Below are 16,424 nucleotides of genomic sequence, written 5' to 3'. Positions count from 1 at the left end.
TTTTGCAAATGTGTGTGACTGAACCATACATTTTTTGTGTAATGAATTTGACCGAGACAATACCTGTATGTTTCAAAAAAGGATAGAATCGTAACACATTTTTATTGCATTTTCTGACACACCAAAAGATGGTGCCTTACCTTCATACAGTTAGTGAATGAATGAACTGTAAAGATTTGACCTTTCCAGGGAGAACCTCAGATTATGTCAGTATGACAAAATACAGTGACATTACAATCCAAAGTGGTTTTGACATGGAAGTTGATTGTTCCTTACCTACCTGATATCTCATTTATTCAATATATCAATATATATGCTTACAGTATATGGGATACATTGATTATAAGAAGTCCTCAATTGATACATAAGCCCCAATGATCAATTTCACATATGAAACAAATAATTCAATTATTCCGTAATCACACTTACACTATACTTTACAAAAAAACAGTAGTGATGGCTGCAATGATTGGTTGTCATGGCGGCGTGATGAGTTTGAGCGTGTGTTCGAGGGCCACAGCAGTGAGGCCCCACACGCGGTGCTTCCCGTTGCGGAACACGGGCAGGGTGTATCCGTAGCGCTCACCGGTACGGAAGTGGGTGTATCCCTGATTCTGGGGACTGCATACGTGGGAGAGCGACAGGGTGAAAATCTCTTCTACCTGAGAGAGAATGAGAAATGTCATTTTAACGCCATGTTAGTTGGCATTCGTGTTAGTTCAGCCCAAAGGCAAACAGAGTCCTTGTAACTGTACCTCGGCAGGATTTGGCTTGAACGACAGCGCCTCCAGGGGGCCGAGGTTGGCCAGTACAGGGGCTATCATCATTCCAGACTGAGAGAAAATGTGCAATGATTAGGATAAGCGGCAGATCAACAATTTACATAATGAAGACATACTCATATTAAGAAATGTTTCACTGAAAGAATACTACAGCATCTCAACTGTTCTAGCGCAGAGGGGAGCTACTAGGTGTGTGTCAGTGCGTCACATAGAGATGAATGGGGATCATGAGGGATTATGGTTAGGGTTAAGGTCCTCACCATATCCCGGATTGGTTTCAGCACGCCCCACACTTGGTTTGTTGCCACAGTGATGCCCAGTTCCTCACAAGCTTCTCTCAGGGCGGTGTCCACAACGTCCTTGTCCGAGGGGTCACGCTTGCCTCCTGCAAAACTGGACATTCACACAGCACTTTGTCAATTTCCAGCCTTCTATACAACTTCATACATTCATTTATAAGACAATGTTTTTCTCAAAACACACTAACAAAGTTGTCATTTTCAGAGTTGTTAAGTTATGTCATGACATCATATGTCAAACATTAAATAGCCCAAAAGCAGTGGGAATGGTGCAGGAGTCTGTGGTTACCTGACGTCGCCCTTGTGTCTGCCCTTCAGTGCTGTGGATCTGAGGGTGAACAGGAAGGCGGGCTCTCCATCCACAGAGCAAAGAGAGACCAGCACAGACGCCCACTTCCACTGGGCCTCACTGGGCCCCCTTTCCCCCCGGACGTCTTTCTCATACAGAGCCACATTAGGCTCCAGGCTCTGCCGGCAGCGCGCCTCGTTCACCAGCGAAAGGCACTCCCTCAGGGCACCCTCAGGGCCGGAGGCAGCAGACTGGTGCAGGCCTTGGCTCTGGAGTGAAAGGAGTCGCTGGGGATCCACAGTCCACTGTTTGGGTGTGGACACAAGCAGTCTGTGAAAAATGTCCTTGTGAATCTTGCCACTTTGAACAGGACTGTAACTATTACTTTTAACACTGAATGTGATGTTGACCTTCACCTCAGCAGACAAACATTGGCTACCATTGTCAGTTTGCCTCCTTTGTAGAAGGCACTTACGGTCGCTAGAACATTCGGTGGCTTTGGAATTGTCCAAATGTTCCAATGAAGTGGTTTTCCAAGGGTCACATGCTACTATCACCGGCAGTCGTGGTGTATGTTTCAAAGAGACAAAGCTAGAGTCCTGAGACAATTGAGGTCGGTTGGGAGGGGTGGCTTTTTGTAAGGGGTGTTGAGGTGCGGTGTTAAGGAGACAGCTTTCACAACCAGAGGTGCTTCTGCTAACAAGGTGTGAAGAGATGGCTGATGAGAGGGGCACTGCCTCCTCCCCTCCATCCCCCTGACAGAGACTTCTCCCTGCTTTGGGTCCATTCCCCCTCTGACAGGCGTGTTCAGGTAGGGCAGGCACGCGGGGGTCTCTGACAGACAGCAGCAGTAGGGTTCTGACAGGGCATGTCAAGGCCAGAATTTGTGGACTCCTGAACATTCTTGAAAATAGAGATGAGACAAAATAATAATTTCCTTTGCTCCACTATACAAGGCTCATTGGTTAACTTATGTCAATAAAAAAAAAGTAAGCCTATTTTGACATGAGTGCAGTACAAATAAATAGGTTGTCCTCACTCTTCCCTGCAGCAGTGATTCTCAAACCGCTCCTCTGGGACCTCCCGCAGTTCCATGCATTTCCAAAGCATGTACAGCTGATTAGACCTTGACAATTAATCAAGCCCTTAATTAATTTAAGTGAATCAGGTGTGCTAACGTTACTTCTGAACAACACAATTTTGACACGTCTGGGGGTCCCCGAAGTGAGGTTTGGGAATAACTATTTCAAAGTACTGCATTTGTTTATATATATATATAAGTGTGACATGGGTCATTTTCCTGATTGCACATTATGTAATCTGTAGCTAACATTGTGCAACAACGCTGCAAATTCAAGTTGCTGTCAGCAAGCAAGCTAACGTTAGCTGCTAGCCCAATGCATAATCTGGCAAATGGCCAGCTAGTTTGACAACCAACACTATTCAACGTTACCTTTCTTAGAATTCAGCTACTTAAAAAATGGTTTGAAGTTAACATTAGCTATTACCGAAGTTGTCAAACAAATCCGATTCTCGTCATTGGTGGCTAGCTAGATATAGCTAACGTTGTAGCTAGCTGGTTAGGCAATGTTCCCTAGCTGTCAAACACATTTTGCTAGCCGGTTAGCAAATGCTATCAAGTTTTTTTATTTTATCATGCAACTAGTACGAAAAAAATAAAGTTAGTCACATCTCAAAAGGATCCCAATCTTATTCCAGGTCCAGTAAGAAACTGAGGTTAATGAATCCCCCGGTTCTTCTCCCAACAACCTCTCTAAACAACAATATAAATATTGCATAGCGGTAGACGCCTCCCCTTGGACATCTATAGTAGCTAGCTACTGCGCCAGTACCAAATATGTCCCTGAAAAAGCTGAATGTCATCACTTGCCCTCACGAGGTGAAACGATATCAACCATTTAGAGATGCCATACCACAAATAATATAAGGCCTGTCAAACCATGAAGTATTATACATTTATGTGAAGTTATTATTTACAAAAGAAAATATTTACTCATTTCTTATTTGAAGCAGGGCAATTCCACGGTGACAACTTCTATGAGACTTAGATTTTTCACAAAAAACAAACAAACAAAAACCATAGATTGTTATGTTTAACAAATCACACAGCTCTAATCACAATGACAACTTTGAACAATTTTACACGGAATATTTTACAAAACAACATTTACTGGAAGAACTGGGCAGATGCATTTTGGTAAATGAATTTCTGTAAACTCTCCCTCAGTTTTTTACATTTGTGACCACGTTTTACAAAAACTCTTAACTCATTTGTTCCCAACTTTTCCCAGACTTTCCACTATGCAAATCTTATGTCATTAGTATGGCATAATCCGATCACGTAATTCATATTATTTTTATGTGTGTGTGTGTAAACACAAAAGTTAGTGGATTTGGCTATTTCAGTCACACCCTTTGCTGACAGGTGTATACAATTGAGCATACAGCTATGCAATCTCCATAGACAAACATTGGCAGTAGAATGGCCTTACTGAAGAGCTCAGTGACTTTCAACGTCATAGGATGACACTTTTCCAAGTCAGTTTGTCAGATTTTGCCCTGCTAGAGCTGCCCCGGTCAACTGTAAGTGCTGTTATTGTGAAGTGGAAACCTCTAGGAGCATTAATGGCTCAGCAGCGAAATGGTAGGCCACACAAGCTCACAGAACGGGACCGCCTGTCCTCTGTTTAAACACTCACTACAGAGTTAAACTGCCTTTACAAGCAACATAAGCACTATAACTATAATTATAACACAGCCCACCTATAATTTAGCCCAAACAACTACCTCTTTCCCTACTTTATTTATTTATTTTGCTCCTTTGCACCCCATTATTTTTATTTCTACTTTGCACATTCTTCCATTGCAAATCTACCATTCCAGTGTTTTACTTGCTATATTGTATTTACTTTGCCACCATGGCCTTTTTTTGCCTTTACCTCCCTTATCTCACCTCATTTGCTCACATCGTATATAGACTTGTTTCTACTGTATTATTGACTGTATGTTTGTTTTACAACGACAGAGTTACACATGGAGTATGTGTTGAACTGCTTTGTTTATCTTGGCCAGGTCGCAATTGTAGATGAGAACTTGTTCTCAACTTGCCTACCTGGTTAAATAAAGGTGAAATAAAAATAAATAACTGTATTTGCCAGGAGAACCCTACCTGCCCAGATGCATAGTGCCAACTGTAAAGTTTGGTGGAGGAGGAATAAATGGTCTGGGGGTGTTTTTCATGGTTCAGTCTAGGCCCCATAGTTCCTGTGAAGGGAAATCTTAACACTACAGCATACAATGACATTCATAATTTATTTGATAATTCAGCAAGTTTCCCTATCAGCATCCAGACCAAAATCATTGTGAATAGGCTTGGAAGTTCTTTCAAAGAGATGACCCACTGAAATAAAATGGTGATTCAATCAAATGTATTTGTAAAGCCATTTTTTTACATCAGATGTCAAAGTGCTTATACAGTAACCCATCCTAAAACCCCAAAGGGCAAGCAATGCAGATGTAGAAATACAGTGGCTAGGGGGAAAAAAACCTAGGAAGAAACCTAGAGGAACCAGGCTCTGAGGGGTGGCCAGTGCTCTTCTGGCTGTGCTGGGTGGAGATTATAGGAGTACGTGGCCATTAAGGCATCTTTAAGATGTTCATAGATGACCAGCAGGGTCAAATAATAATCACAGTGGTTGTAAAGGGTGCAACAGATCAGCACCTCAGGAGTAAATGTCAACTGGCTTTTCAAAGCCAAGCATTCCGAGGTCTGGACAGCAGGTGCGAGAGAGATGGAGAGGGAGCAAGAGAGCGGGTTGAAAACAGCAGGTCCAGGACAGGATGGCACGTCTGGTGAACAGGTCAGGGTTCCATAGCCGCAGGGAGAACAGTTGAAACTGGAGTAGCAGCATGAACAGGTGGACTGGGGACGAGGACAGCCAGGAGTCGTCAGGCCAGGTGGTCCGAGGCATGATGGGTACGCACAAGTCCATGTAATGCTTTGTAGGTTAGCAGCAAAACCTTGAAATCAGCCCTAGCCTTAACAGGAAGCCAATGTAAAGATTACCACTGGAGTAATATTATCCATTTCCCCAAAATGGATAATATTACTCCAGTGGTAATCTTTACATTGGCTTCCTGTTAAGGCTAGGGCTGATTTCAAGGTTTTGCTGCTAAGGAATTTTTCAAGATTCCTGCAGCCGTATTTAGCGTAAACTAAAGTTTTATTAAGTGTTTATCTGGGAAGCTGTAGTAGTCTAATCTAGAAGTAACAAAAGCATGGATGAGCTTTTCTGCATAATTTTTGGACAAAAAGTTAGATTTTTGCAATGTTACGAAGATGGAAAAAAGCTGCCCTTTCTTGATAGGTTTGTCAAAAGAGAGATCAGGGTCCAGAGTAATGCAGAGATCCTTCAGTTTTATTTGAGACAGCTGTACAACCATAAAATTAATTGTCAGATCAAACAGCAGATGTCTTTGTTCCTTGGGACCTAGAACTCTAGTATCTTTGTTTTGTCCGAGTTTAAAAGTAAAACATTTGCCACTATCCACTTCCTAATGTCTGAAACACACAGGCTTCCGGGTTAGTCAATTTTGGGGCTTCACCATTGAAATGTACAGCTGTGTGTCATCCGCATAGCAGTTGGCAATGTTTTTCCAAATGACATCACCAAGATGTAGAATATATAGGGAAACAATAGTGGTCCTAAAACGGAACCTTGAGGAACACAAACATCATTGCTTTGTCAGAGGACAAACCATCCACCGAGACAAACTATCTTTCCGACAGATGAGATCTAAACCAGGCAAGAACTTGTCCTTGTAGACCTGTTAGGGTTTCCAATCTCCACAAAAGGATGTGGTGACCGATGGTGTCAAAAGCGGCACTAAGGTCTAGGAGCATGAGGACAGATGCAGAGCCTTGGTCTGACACCATTAAAAGGCAATTTACCACCTTCACGAGTGCGGTCTCAGTACTATGATGTGGTCTAAAACGAGACTAGCGTGTTTCGCATACATTATTTGTCTTCAGGAAGACAGTGAGTTGCTGCTTTAAAAAACATTGAATGGGAGGAAATTCGAAATAGGCTGATTAGTTAAAAAATCTGGGTCAAGGTTTGGCTTTTTCAGGAGAGGCTTTATTACTGCCACTTGGTGAGTTTGGGACACATTCAGAGGATAGGGAGCCGTTTATTACCTTCAGTATAGGAGGGCCAAGCACAAGAAGTAGCTCTTTCAGTAGTTTAGTTGGAATAGGGTCCAGTAGGCAGCTGGAAGGTTTGAAGGCCATGACTATTTTCGTGAATGTGTCGAAATACAGGATAAAAAAACTTGAGTGTCTCCAATGATCCTAGGTCCTGGCAGTTTTGTGCAGTTTTGGAGAAATAAGCATATTCAAAAAGGAGTGAGTCACTGCTGAAGTGAAGGCGATCCTCACTTGGGGAATGCTGCTTTTTAGTTAGCTGTGTAACCATATTAAAAATAAATTGGATTGTTTTTATTCTCCTCAACCAGCTTGGAAAAGTAGGCTAATCGAGCACCAGTAAGGGCGCTTCGATATTTCACGGTACTGTCAAATATTTTTATAACGAAACCAAGATAGACCACAGCCTGTTGTTTCAAATGGGAACAAATGAGTCATAATGGGCAAAACATGGAGGTGGGCAGAGCTAAGCATGAGCTAGCAAGATCCTTTTGCTGCGTTCTATCACGCATCCACATTTTTCCGTTAGGGAACACCTACTCTGTGAAGTGCACGTGTGCAATAACTCAAGTTGCCTTTGCACTCCTTCTAAACAGCGCAATTTTTGAAACTTTGGCGAAGAGTTTACAAAACTTAGTCCCCTCTGTTCATAACATATATTCTAATTTTGGGAACAGAAAATAGTATTGAGATCCCAAGTTTCGTCGATGAGAAAATATGCAGAATGTCAGCCAAAATCCATTTAATTCCATCTTCTCCCACTGCTGGCAACTGGGCTTCCTCTCAATACCATAATTTTTGGTATTGAGTGGAAACGCCAAGCCGATGCTTTACATTTATACATCTGGTAAAATATCTCTCACTGTTCTGTTTGTTGGTTGGAACGCCATTTCCGTTCCAATTTTCTAGAAGATTGCTTCAGGGCTCGGGTATTTTCTGTCTACCAGGAAGCTCATTTCAAAAACACAATGTTTTTGTTTTGTTTTTAGAGGTGCGACTGCATCTAGGGTATCACGCTAGGTTAAGTTGGTTGATACGTTTATGTTGATAGATAAGATGAGAGCACCCCTCCAGCTTGGAGGGAGTCCGTCACTCCTCAGCAGGCCAGGCTTGGTCCTGTTTGTGTGGGGATCCAAGAGAGGGACAGTTATCTACAAATTCTATCTTTTGGGAGGGACAGAAAACAGTTTTGTTTTCAACCAGCGATTGAGTTGTGCAAGTCTGCTGTAGAGCTCATCACCCCCCCCCCCCCCCCCCCCCCCCCACCCTCAAACTGGGAGCCAGAGACAATTACTCGAATCCAACACAACTTTCTTATCTAAATTACACTCAAGTTATGTTGCGCTTGGTGGCCTCTGACAGTTTCATTCTAACATCGTTGGTGCAGATGTGGATAACAATACCTCTGCACCAGCTACACTCGCCAGTTTTAGCCTCAGCCAGCACCAATTTCAGATTAGCCTTTACGTCGGTAGCCCTGCCCACTGGTAAATAATGTATGATAGCTGGATGATTCTTTTTAATTATAAACTGGGTGGTTCGAGCCCTGAATGCTGATTGGCTGACAGCTGTGGTATATCACACACCACGAGTATGAAAACACATTTATCTTTACTGCTCTAATTATGTTGGTAACCAGTTAATAATAGCAATAAGGCACCTCTGGGTTTGTGGTATATTGGCCACATACCACACTGCCTCGTGCCTAATTGCTTAAGTCTAATATTGCGGGTAATGGAGTCGCCAATGACTAGGATTTTCAATTTATCAGAGCTAATGGTGGGAGGCTTTGGCGGCTCAGACGCCATAATGGGTGGAGAAACCTGAGAAGGCTTGGGCTCTGACTCCGACTTGATGCTTAGTGGGGAAAACCAGTTGAAAGAGCAACACTGGTTGAGCATGCCAACAGGCTTTCTTTCCAGAAGCATTGAGAAAATTGTACGGCTTAAGGGACTGTGCAGGGGGATTAACACAACCTGTATTTACTGGCGGCACAGACGCTGTATCCTTTCCTTCACTTAAATTGTCCTTGCCTTGCGTCTGAACGATTGCGTCTGAAGCCGAACATGCAACTCAGCTATCCTCACCATAAGGCGATAGTTCTTCTGTAGAGCGACTGCAATGAGAAGGCATAATGTTATGTCCAGGGTAGAAAAAATGTAAGAAAAATAAATTGAGGACAAAACTAAGACGTTGGTAAACTTGTTAGATACAGAGTTTGATTAAATAGTTAAGAGCAAAAAACTAAAAAGGTTTGTCAGGTAGCCAAGTAGCAACAAACAGTACGGAGACAATGCGGAAGTGCTTTGCATCACCAGTCATGTGAACTCGATTAAATGTATCAAAGATGGAATTTTTTTCCGTAATGAGGCCAGTGTCTGAATTAATTGGTTGTGGCCGAGAGGTGAAAGTAGAACCCTTCAGGGATTTGACAGTTTTCCAGAATTTAGCTGGGTTCCCATTACAATCCGAAAGAGCGGTTACATAATAATCCACAATCGTATTGAAGACATCTGCAAAAAAGCTCAAAGCTAAATCAGGTTCAGTGATAGCTGAAATGCAATCAAGGTCACTAAATTGTGCTACTTTGTTAGTTTGTTTGCGTTTTGTGTAACTTATTGAACTTATTGTTTACATAATGTTGCTGCTTTTGTCTCTTATGACCAAAAATAACTTCAGAACAGCGATTACTCACCGCGGACTGGAAAAAACTTTTTCCTTTAACGAGTCCGACGAGAAGCATATCCTGCTTTTACTTGAACAGGCCCAGATCTCCGCCTTTTGCTTGAAGAAAATGGCAGGGAAAGGGGCCGCAGATCGGGCAGCCTTCTGAGAATCCGTAGGCAAGCAAGTAAATTCCCACTGCCATCTGTTCTTCTTGCTAACGTGCAATCATTGTAACATACAATTGATGACCAACGATTAAGATTATCCTACCAACAGGACATTAACTGTAATCTTATGTTTCACCGAGACGTGGCTGAATGACGATATGGACAATATAGAGTTAGTGGGATTTTCCATGCCCCATCTGGTAAAACAAGGGATGGGGGTATATATATTTGTCAATAACTGCTGGTGCGCGATGTCTAACATTAAATAAGTCTTGAGGTATTGCTCGTCTGAGGTAGAGTACCATATGATAAGCTGTAGACCATGCTATCTAATGAGAGTTCTCATCTATATTATTCGTAGCTGTCTATTTACCACCATAGAACGAAGCTGGCACTAAGACCGCTCTCAACCAACTATATAAGGCAATACGCAAAGAAGAAAATGCTCAACCAGAAGCGGCACTTATCAGCATGTAACATGTACAACCAGAGGAGAGAGAAATCCTAGACCACCTTTATTCCACACACAGAGATGCATACAAAGCTCTCCCCTGCCCTCCATTTGGCAAATCTGACCATTTTCTATCCTCCTGATTCCTGTTTACAAGCAAAAACTAAAGCAGGAAGTACCAGTGACTCGCTCAACACGGAAGTGGTCAGACAACACGGATGCTACACTACAGGACTGTTTTGCTAGCACAGACTGGAATATGTTCCGGGATTCATCCAATGGCATTGAGGAGTACACCACCTCAGTCATCGGCTTCATCAATAAGTGCATTGACGACGTCGTCCCCACAGTGACTGTACGTACATATCCCAACCAGAAGTGATGGATTACAGGCAACATCCGCATTGAGCTAAAGGCTGCTTTCAAGGAGCGGGAGACTAATCCGGACGCTTGATAAGAAATTCTGCTATGCCCTCAGACGAACCATCAAACAAGCAAAGCGTCAATACAGGATTACTGTTGAATCCTACTACACCGGCTCTTGACGCTCGCCGGACATGGCAGGGCTTGAAAACTATTACTAACTACAAAGGGAAACCCGAGCCTACCAGACGAGCTAAATGCCTTTTATGCTCGCTTCGAGGCAAGCAACACTGAAGCATGCACGAGAGCACCAGCTCTTCTGGATGACTGTGTGATAACGATCTCAGTAGCAGATGTGAACAAAACCTTTTAAACAGGTCAACATTCACAAAGCCGCTGGGCCAGATGGATTACCAGGACGTGTACTCAAAGCATGCGTGGACCAACTGTCAAGTGTCTTCATTGATATTTTCAACCTCTCCTTGACAGTCTGTTATACCTTTATGTTTCAAGCAGACCACCATAATCCCTGTGCCTAAGGAAGCGAAGGTAACCTGCCTAAATGATCACCATCCCTTGGCACTCACGCCGGTAGCCATGAAGTGCTTTGAAAAGGCTGGTCATGGCTCACATCAACAGCATCCTCCCGGACACACTAGAACCACTCCAAATCGCATACCCCAACAGATCCACAGATGACGCAATCTCAATCGCACTCCACTGCCCTTTCTCACCTGGACAAAAGGAACACGTATGTGAGAATGCTGTTCATTGACTACAGCTCAGCGTTCAACACCATAGTGCCCACGAAGCTCATAACTAAGCTAATGATTCTGGGACTAAACGCCTCCCTCTGCAACTGGATCCTGGACTTCCTGACGGGCTGCCCTCCAAATGGTAAGAGTAGGCAAGAACACGTCTGTCATGGTGATTCTTAAAGGATCTGGGTCCTGCTAGCGAGACAACTTCCGGTGAAACTGGAGGGCGCATAATTAAAATAAATGATCATAAATATTATGAATTTTAAACATTTAGGTGCATATCTTATATCGGCTGAAAGCTTAAATTCTTAAATCTAACTTCACTGTCCGATTTACAGTAGCTATTATAGCGAAAACATGCCATGCAATTGTTTGAGGACGGCGCCCCAGATCAAAATATTTTTCCTCCGGCACAGGTTTCATACATTCACATATAAAGATTAAATATTCACTTAGTTTTTGAAAATCTTCCTGTCATCCAAAGGGTACCAGCTATAACATGTAGTGTCGTTTTGTTAGACAAAATCCTTCTTTATATCCGAAAAAGTTTGTTGGCACATCGATTTGAGGAATCCACTTGTTCAACTTGCAGAGAAAGGAATCCGAAAATCTACCCCTAAACTTTGTTTCAACAAGTCAAAATACGTTTCTATTTACTCCTCAGATACCCTCAAATGTAATCGAACTATACTATTTATTTTGGAAAGAAATATGTTCAATAGGAAACCGATTTTAACATTTCTTTTTAGCATTTCTTCATGGCGCACGTAAACACGGATTTCCAGTACTGTGTCCTACAAAAACGGTTATTTCTTATTCGTTTTTAAAGTTACAAGCCTGAAACCTTTAACACAGACTGCTGACACCCTGTGGAAGGATGCCATTCTTATGGCTAATTTACAATATGACCTTTCTCTTGCAATTCTAAGAGGATGGTCTCTCTCTCAAAAAAAAAATCCTGGTTGGTTTTTCTTTGGATTTTCTCATATCATATCTATTGTTATATTGTCCTACATTATTTTAACATTTCTACAAACTTCAAAGTTTTCTTTTCAATGGTACCAATTATATGCAAAACTTGGCTTCAGGGCCATGAGCTACAGGCAGTTTACTTTGGGCACGTCATTCAGGTGGAAATTGAGAAAAAGGTGCCTAGCCCTAAGAAGTTAACACTGGGGCCCCTCAGGGATGTGTACTTAGTCCCCTCCTGTACTCCCTGTTCACCCACAACTGAGTGGCCAAACACGACTCCAACACCCATCATTAAGTTTTCTGACGACACCACAGTGGTAGGCCTGATCAACGATGAGATGACCTATGGGGAGGAGGTCTGAGAACTGGCAGTATGGTGCCAAGACAACAACCTCTCCCTCTATGAGCAAGACAAAGGAGCTGATCGTGGATTACAAGAAAAGGCAGGCCGAACAGGCCCCCATTAACATCGACGGGGCTGTAGTGGAGCAGGTTGAGAGCTTCAAGTTCCTTGGTGTCCACATCACCAAAGAACTATCGTGGTCCAAACATACCAAGACAGTCGTGAAGAAGGCACGACAAACCCTTTTTCCCCTTCAGGAGACCGAAAAGATTTGGCATGGGTCCCCAGATCCTCAAAAGGTTCTACAGCTGCACCGGTTGCATCACCCCCTCCCTTTTGTACACTGCTGCTACTTGCTGTTTATTATCTATGCATTGTCACGTCACCCCTACCTACATGTACAAATGACCTCAACTAACCTGTACCCCCGCACACTGGCTCGGTATCGATGCCCCCTGTATATAGCCTCGTTATTCTTATTGTGTTACTTTTTGTTATTATTTTTTACTTTAGTCTACTTTGCTTTACTACTTTCTTAACTCTTCTTGAACTGCACTGTTGGTTAAGGGCTTGTAAGTAAGCATTTCCCAGTAAGGTCTACACTTGTATTCAGCGCATGTGACAAAGTTTGATTTGATAAAATGAAGAACAAGTAAAACAATTAAAAGCTTGTAAGCTGAAGTTTTTAAAGTTCCTCTTTGTGATGAGGCTTAGCTTTTTGTATTCAAATCAAAATGTATTGGTCACATACACGTGGTTAGCAGATGGTAATGCGAGTGTAGCAAAATGCTTGTGCTTCAAGTTCCGACAATGCAGTAATATCTAACAAGTAATCGAACAATTCCCCAACAACTACCTAATACACACAAATCTAAAGGGGTGAATATGTACATATAAAGATATGGATGAGCGATTTGCCGAGCGGCATAGACAAGGTGCAATGGATGGTGTAAAATAGTCTATACATAATGAGTAATGTAAGTTATGTAAACATTATTTAAAGTGCCATTGTTTAAAGTGACTAGTGATCTATTTTATTCAAGTGGCCAGTGATTTGGGACTCAATCTAGGCAGCAACCTCTGAGTTAGTGATTGCTGTTCAGCAGTCTGATGGCCTTGAGATAGATAGCTGTTTTTCAGTCTCGGTCTCAGTTTTGATGCACCTGTACTGGCCTCACCTTCTGGATGGTAGCGGGGTGAAAATGCAGTGGCTCGGGTGGTTGTTGTCCTTGATGAACTTCTCGGCCTTCCTGTGACATCAGGTGCTCTATGTGTCATGGAGGGGAGGTAGTTTTCCCCCAGTGATGCGTTGTGCAGACTGCACCACCCTCTGGAGAGCCTTGCGGTTGAGGGCGGTGCAGTTTCCGTACCAGGCTGTGATGCAGCCCGACAGGATGCTCTCGATTGTGCATCTGTGAAAGTTTGTCAAGGTTTTAGATGACAAGCCAAATGTCTTTAGCCTCCTGAGGGTGAAGAGGTGCTGTTGTGCCTTCTTCACCACACCGTCTGTGTGGGTGGACCATTTCACCCCTTCTCCACTGCTGTCCCTCTGATGTGGATAGGGGGGTGCTCCCTCTGCCATTTCCTGAAGCCCACGATCATCTCCTTTGTTTTGTTGACATTGAGTGAGAGGTAGTTTTGCTGACACCATCCTCGCCTCCTCCCTGTAGGCTGTCTCGTCGTTGTTGGTAGTTGAGCCCACTACTGTTGTGTCGTCTGTTGGAGGCGTGCATGGCCACACAGTCATGGGGGAACGGGGAATACAGGAGGGGGCTGAGCACGCACCCTTGTGGACCCTAGTGTTGAGGGTCAGCGAAGTGGACATGTTTTTTCCTACCTTTACCACTTGGGGGCGGCCTGTCAGAATGCGGCCTGTCAAAGTCCATGACCCAATTGCACAGGGCAGGGTTGAGACCCAGGGCTTCCAGCTTGGAGGGTACTGTGGTGTTGACTTCAGCTCAGCAGTCAATGAGCAGCATTCTTACATGGGTATTCCTCTTGTCCAGATGGGATAGGGCAGTGTGAATGTGGTTGCATTGACTGTGGACCTGTTGGGGTGGTATGTAAATTGAAGTGGGTCTAGGGTGGCCGGTAAGCTGTAGGTGATATGATCCTTGACTTGTCTCTCAAAGCACTTCATGGTGACGGTGAGTTCTACGGGGCGGTAGTCATTTAGTTCAGTTAGCTTTGCCTTCCTGGGTGCAGGAACAATGGTGACCATCTTGTAGCATGTGAGGACAGCTGACTGGGATAGGGAGCGATTTAATATGTCCGTAAACACACCAGCCAGGTGGTCTGCGCATCCTCTGAGGACGCGGCATCCGTCTGGGCCAGCAGCCTTGCGAGGGTTAACACATTTAAATGTCTTACGTCAGCCACGGGAGAGGAGAGGGAAGGGGGGGTGGGGAGACCAGTCCTTGTTAGAAGGCAGTGACTTTGGCACTGTATTATCTTCAAAGCGGGCGAAGAAGGTGTTTAGTTTGTCTGGAAGCATGACGTTGGTGTCCGTGGCATGGCTGGTTTTCTTTTTGTAGTCCGTGATTTCCTGTAGACTCTGCCACATACGCCACGTGTCTGAGCTGTTGAATTGCGACTCCACTGTGTCCCTATACCGACATTCCGCTCGTTTGATTGCTTTGCGGATGGAATAACTACACTGTTTATATTCAACCATATTCCCAGACCTCTTTCCATGGTTAAATGCGGTGGTTCGCGCTTTCAGTTTTGCGCGAATGCCGCCATCCAGCCACAGTTTCTGGTTAGGGTAGGTTTTAAAAGTCATGGTGGTTACAACCTCTGCAATGCACTTCCTTATAAACTCACTCACCGAGTCGGCGTATAGATCGATGTTGTTCTCATGAGGCTGACCGGAACATCTCCCAGTCCACGTGATCGAAACAATCTTGAAACGTGGATTCTGATTGGTCAGAACAGCATTGAATGGTTCTAGTCACGGGAACATCTTGTTTGAGTTTCTGCCTATAAGACGGTAGGAGCAAGATGGCGTCGTGGTCGGAATTGCAGAAGGGAGGGCGAGGGTGTGCCTTGTATGCGTTGCAGAAGTTAGAGTAGCAGTAATCGAGTGTTACCAGTGCGAGTACTGCAATCAATATGCTGATAGAATTTAGGTAGCATGGTTCTCAAATTTGCTTTGTTAAAATCCCCAGCTACAATAAATGCTGCCTCAGGATATATGGTTTACATTAGAGTCCAGTGAAGTTCCTTGAGGGCCGTCGTGGTGTCTGCTTGAGGGGGTGTATGCACAGCTGTGACAATAACTGACGAGAATTCTCTTGGGAGGTAATATGGCCGGCATGTACCTCCGGCGCCGACAGATGGCTGCCTCGCTTCGCGTTCCTAGGAAACTATGCAGTATTTAGTTTTTTTTATGTGTTATTTCTTACATTGTTACCCCAGGAAATCTTAGGTTTTATTACATACAGTCGGGAGGAACTATTGGATATAAGAGCAACGTCAACTCACCAACATTACGACTTTCCCGAAGTGGATCCTCTGTTTGGTCCACCACCCAGGACAATGGATCGGATCCCAGCTGGCGACCCAAAACAACAGCGCAACAGAATGGGCAGACGGAGCGGTCTTCCGTTCAGGCTCCGTAAACGGGCACATTGTGCACCGCTCCCGAGCATACTACTCGCCGATGTCCAGTCTCTTGACAACGAGGTAGACGAAATCCGAGCAAAGGTTGCCTTCTAGAGAGACATCAGAGATTGTAACGTTCTTTGTTTCACGGAAACATGGCTCACTCGGGATACGTCATCAGAGTCGGTACAGCCACCGGGCTTCTTCACGCATCGCGCCGACAGAAACAAACATATTTCTGGTAAGAAGAAGGGTGGGGGTGTATGCCTTATGATTAACGAGACGTGGTGTGATCAATACAACATACAGTAACGAGACGTGGTGTGATCATAACAACATACAGGAACTCAAGTCCTTTTGTTCACCTGACCTAGAATTCCTTACAATAAAATGTTGACCGCATTACCTACCAAGAGAATTCTTCGATCATAATCAGTCGTGTGTATCCTCCCACCAAGCAGACACATCAACGTCCCTGAAAGAACTTCATTTGACTCCATGTA

At 43.9% G+C, this 16,424-nt stretch overlaps 1 protein-coding gene across 2 annotated transcripts; it reads right to left on the bottom strand.

The window, feature by feature from the left end:
* Positions 1 to 68: 68 nt before the first annotated feature.
* LOC110503679 lies at positions 69 to 3,213 on the bottom strand. Of its 2 annotated transcripts, none has more exons than XM_021582132.2 (5): positions 2,410 to 2,817; positions 1,371 to 2,273; positions 1,043 to 1,175; positions 756 to 833; positions 69 to 662 (listed from the first exon to the last, which is right to left on the bottom strand). In XM_021582132.2, exons 1-5 carry the CDS (start codon positions 2,478 to 2,480, stop codon positions 477 to 479), a joined length of 1,371 nt encoding a protein of 456 aa, XP_021437807.1. In that variant the 5' UTR covers positions 2,481 to 2,817; the 3' UTR covers positions 69 to 476. The 2 variants fall into 2 exon arrangements, with proteins under 2 accessions (XP_021437807.1, XP_021437808.1); XM_021582133.2 differs by lacking the exon at positions 2,410 to 2,817 and adding an exon at positions 3,061 to 3,213 and having other exon boundaries at positions 85 to 662.
* Between the last annotated feature and the right edge of the window lie 13,211 nt (positions 3,214 to 16,424).

The sequence above is a fragment of the Oncorhynchus mykiss genome, chromosome 24 (genome assembly GCF_013265735.2).
Source record: "Oncorhynchus mykiss isolate Arlee chromosome 24, USDA_OmykA_1.1, whole genome shotgun sequence".
Taxonomy (NCBI): domain Eukaryota; kingdom Metazoa; phylum Chordata; class Actinopteri; order Salmoniformes; family Salmonidae; genus Oncorhynchus; species Oncorhynchus mykiss.
This window is presented reverse-complemented; position numbering and strand designations above follow the sequence as displayed.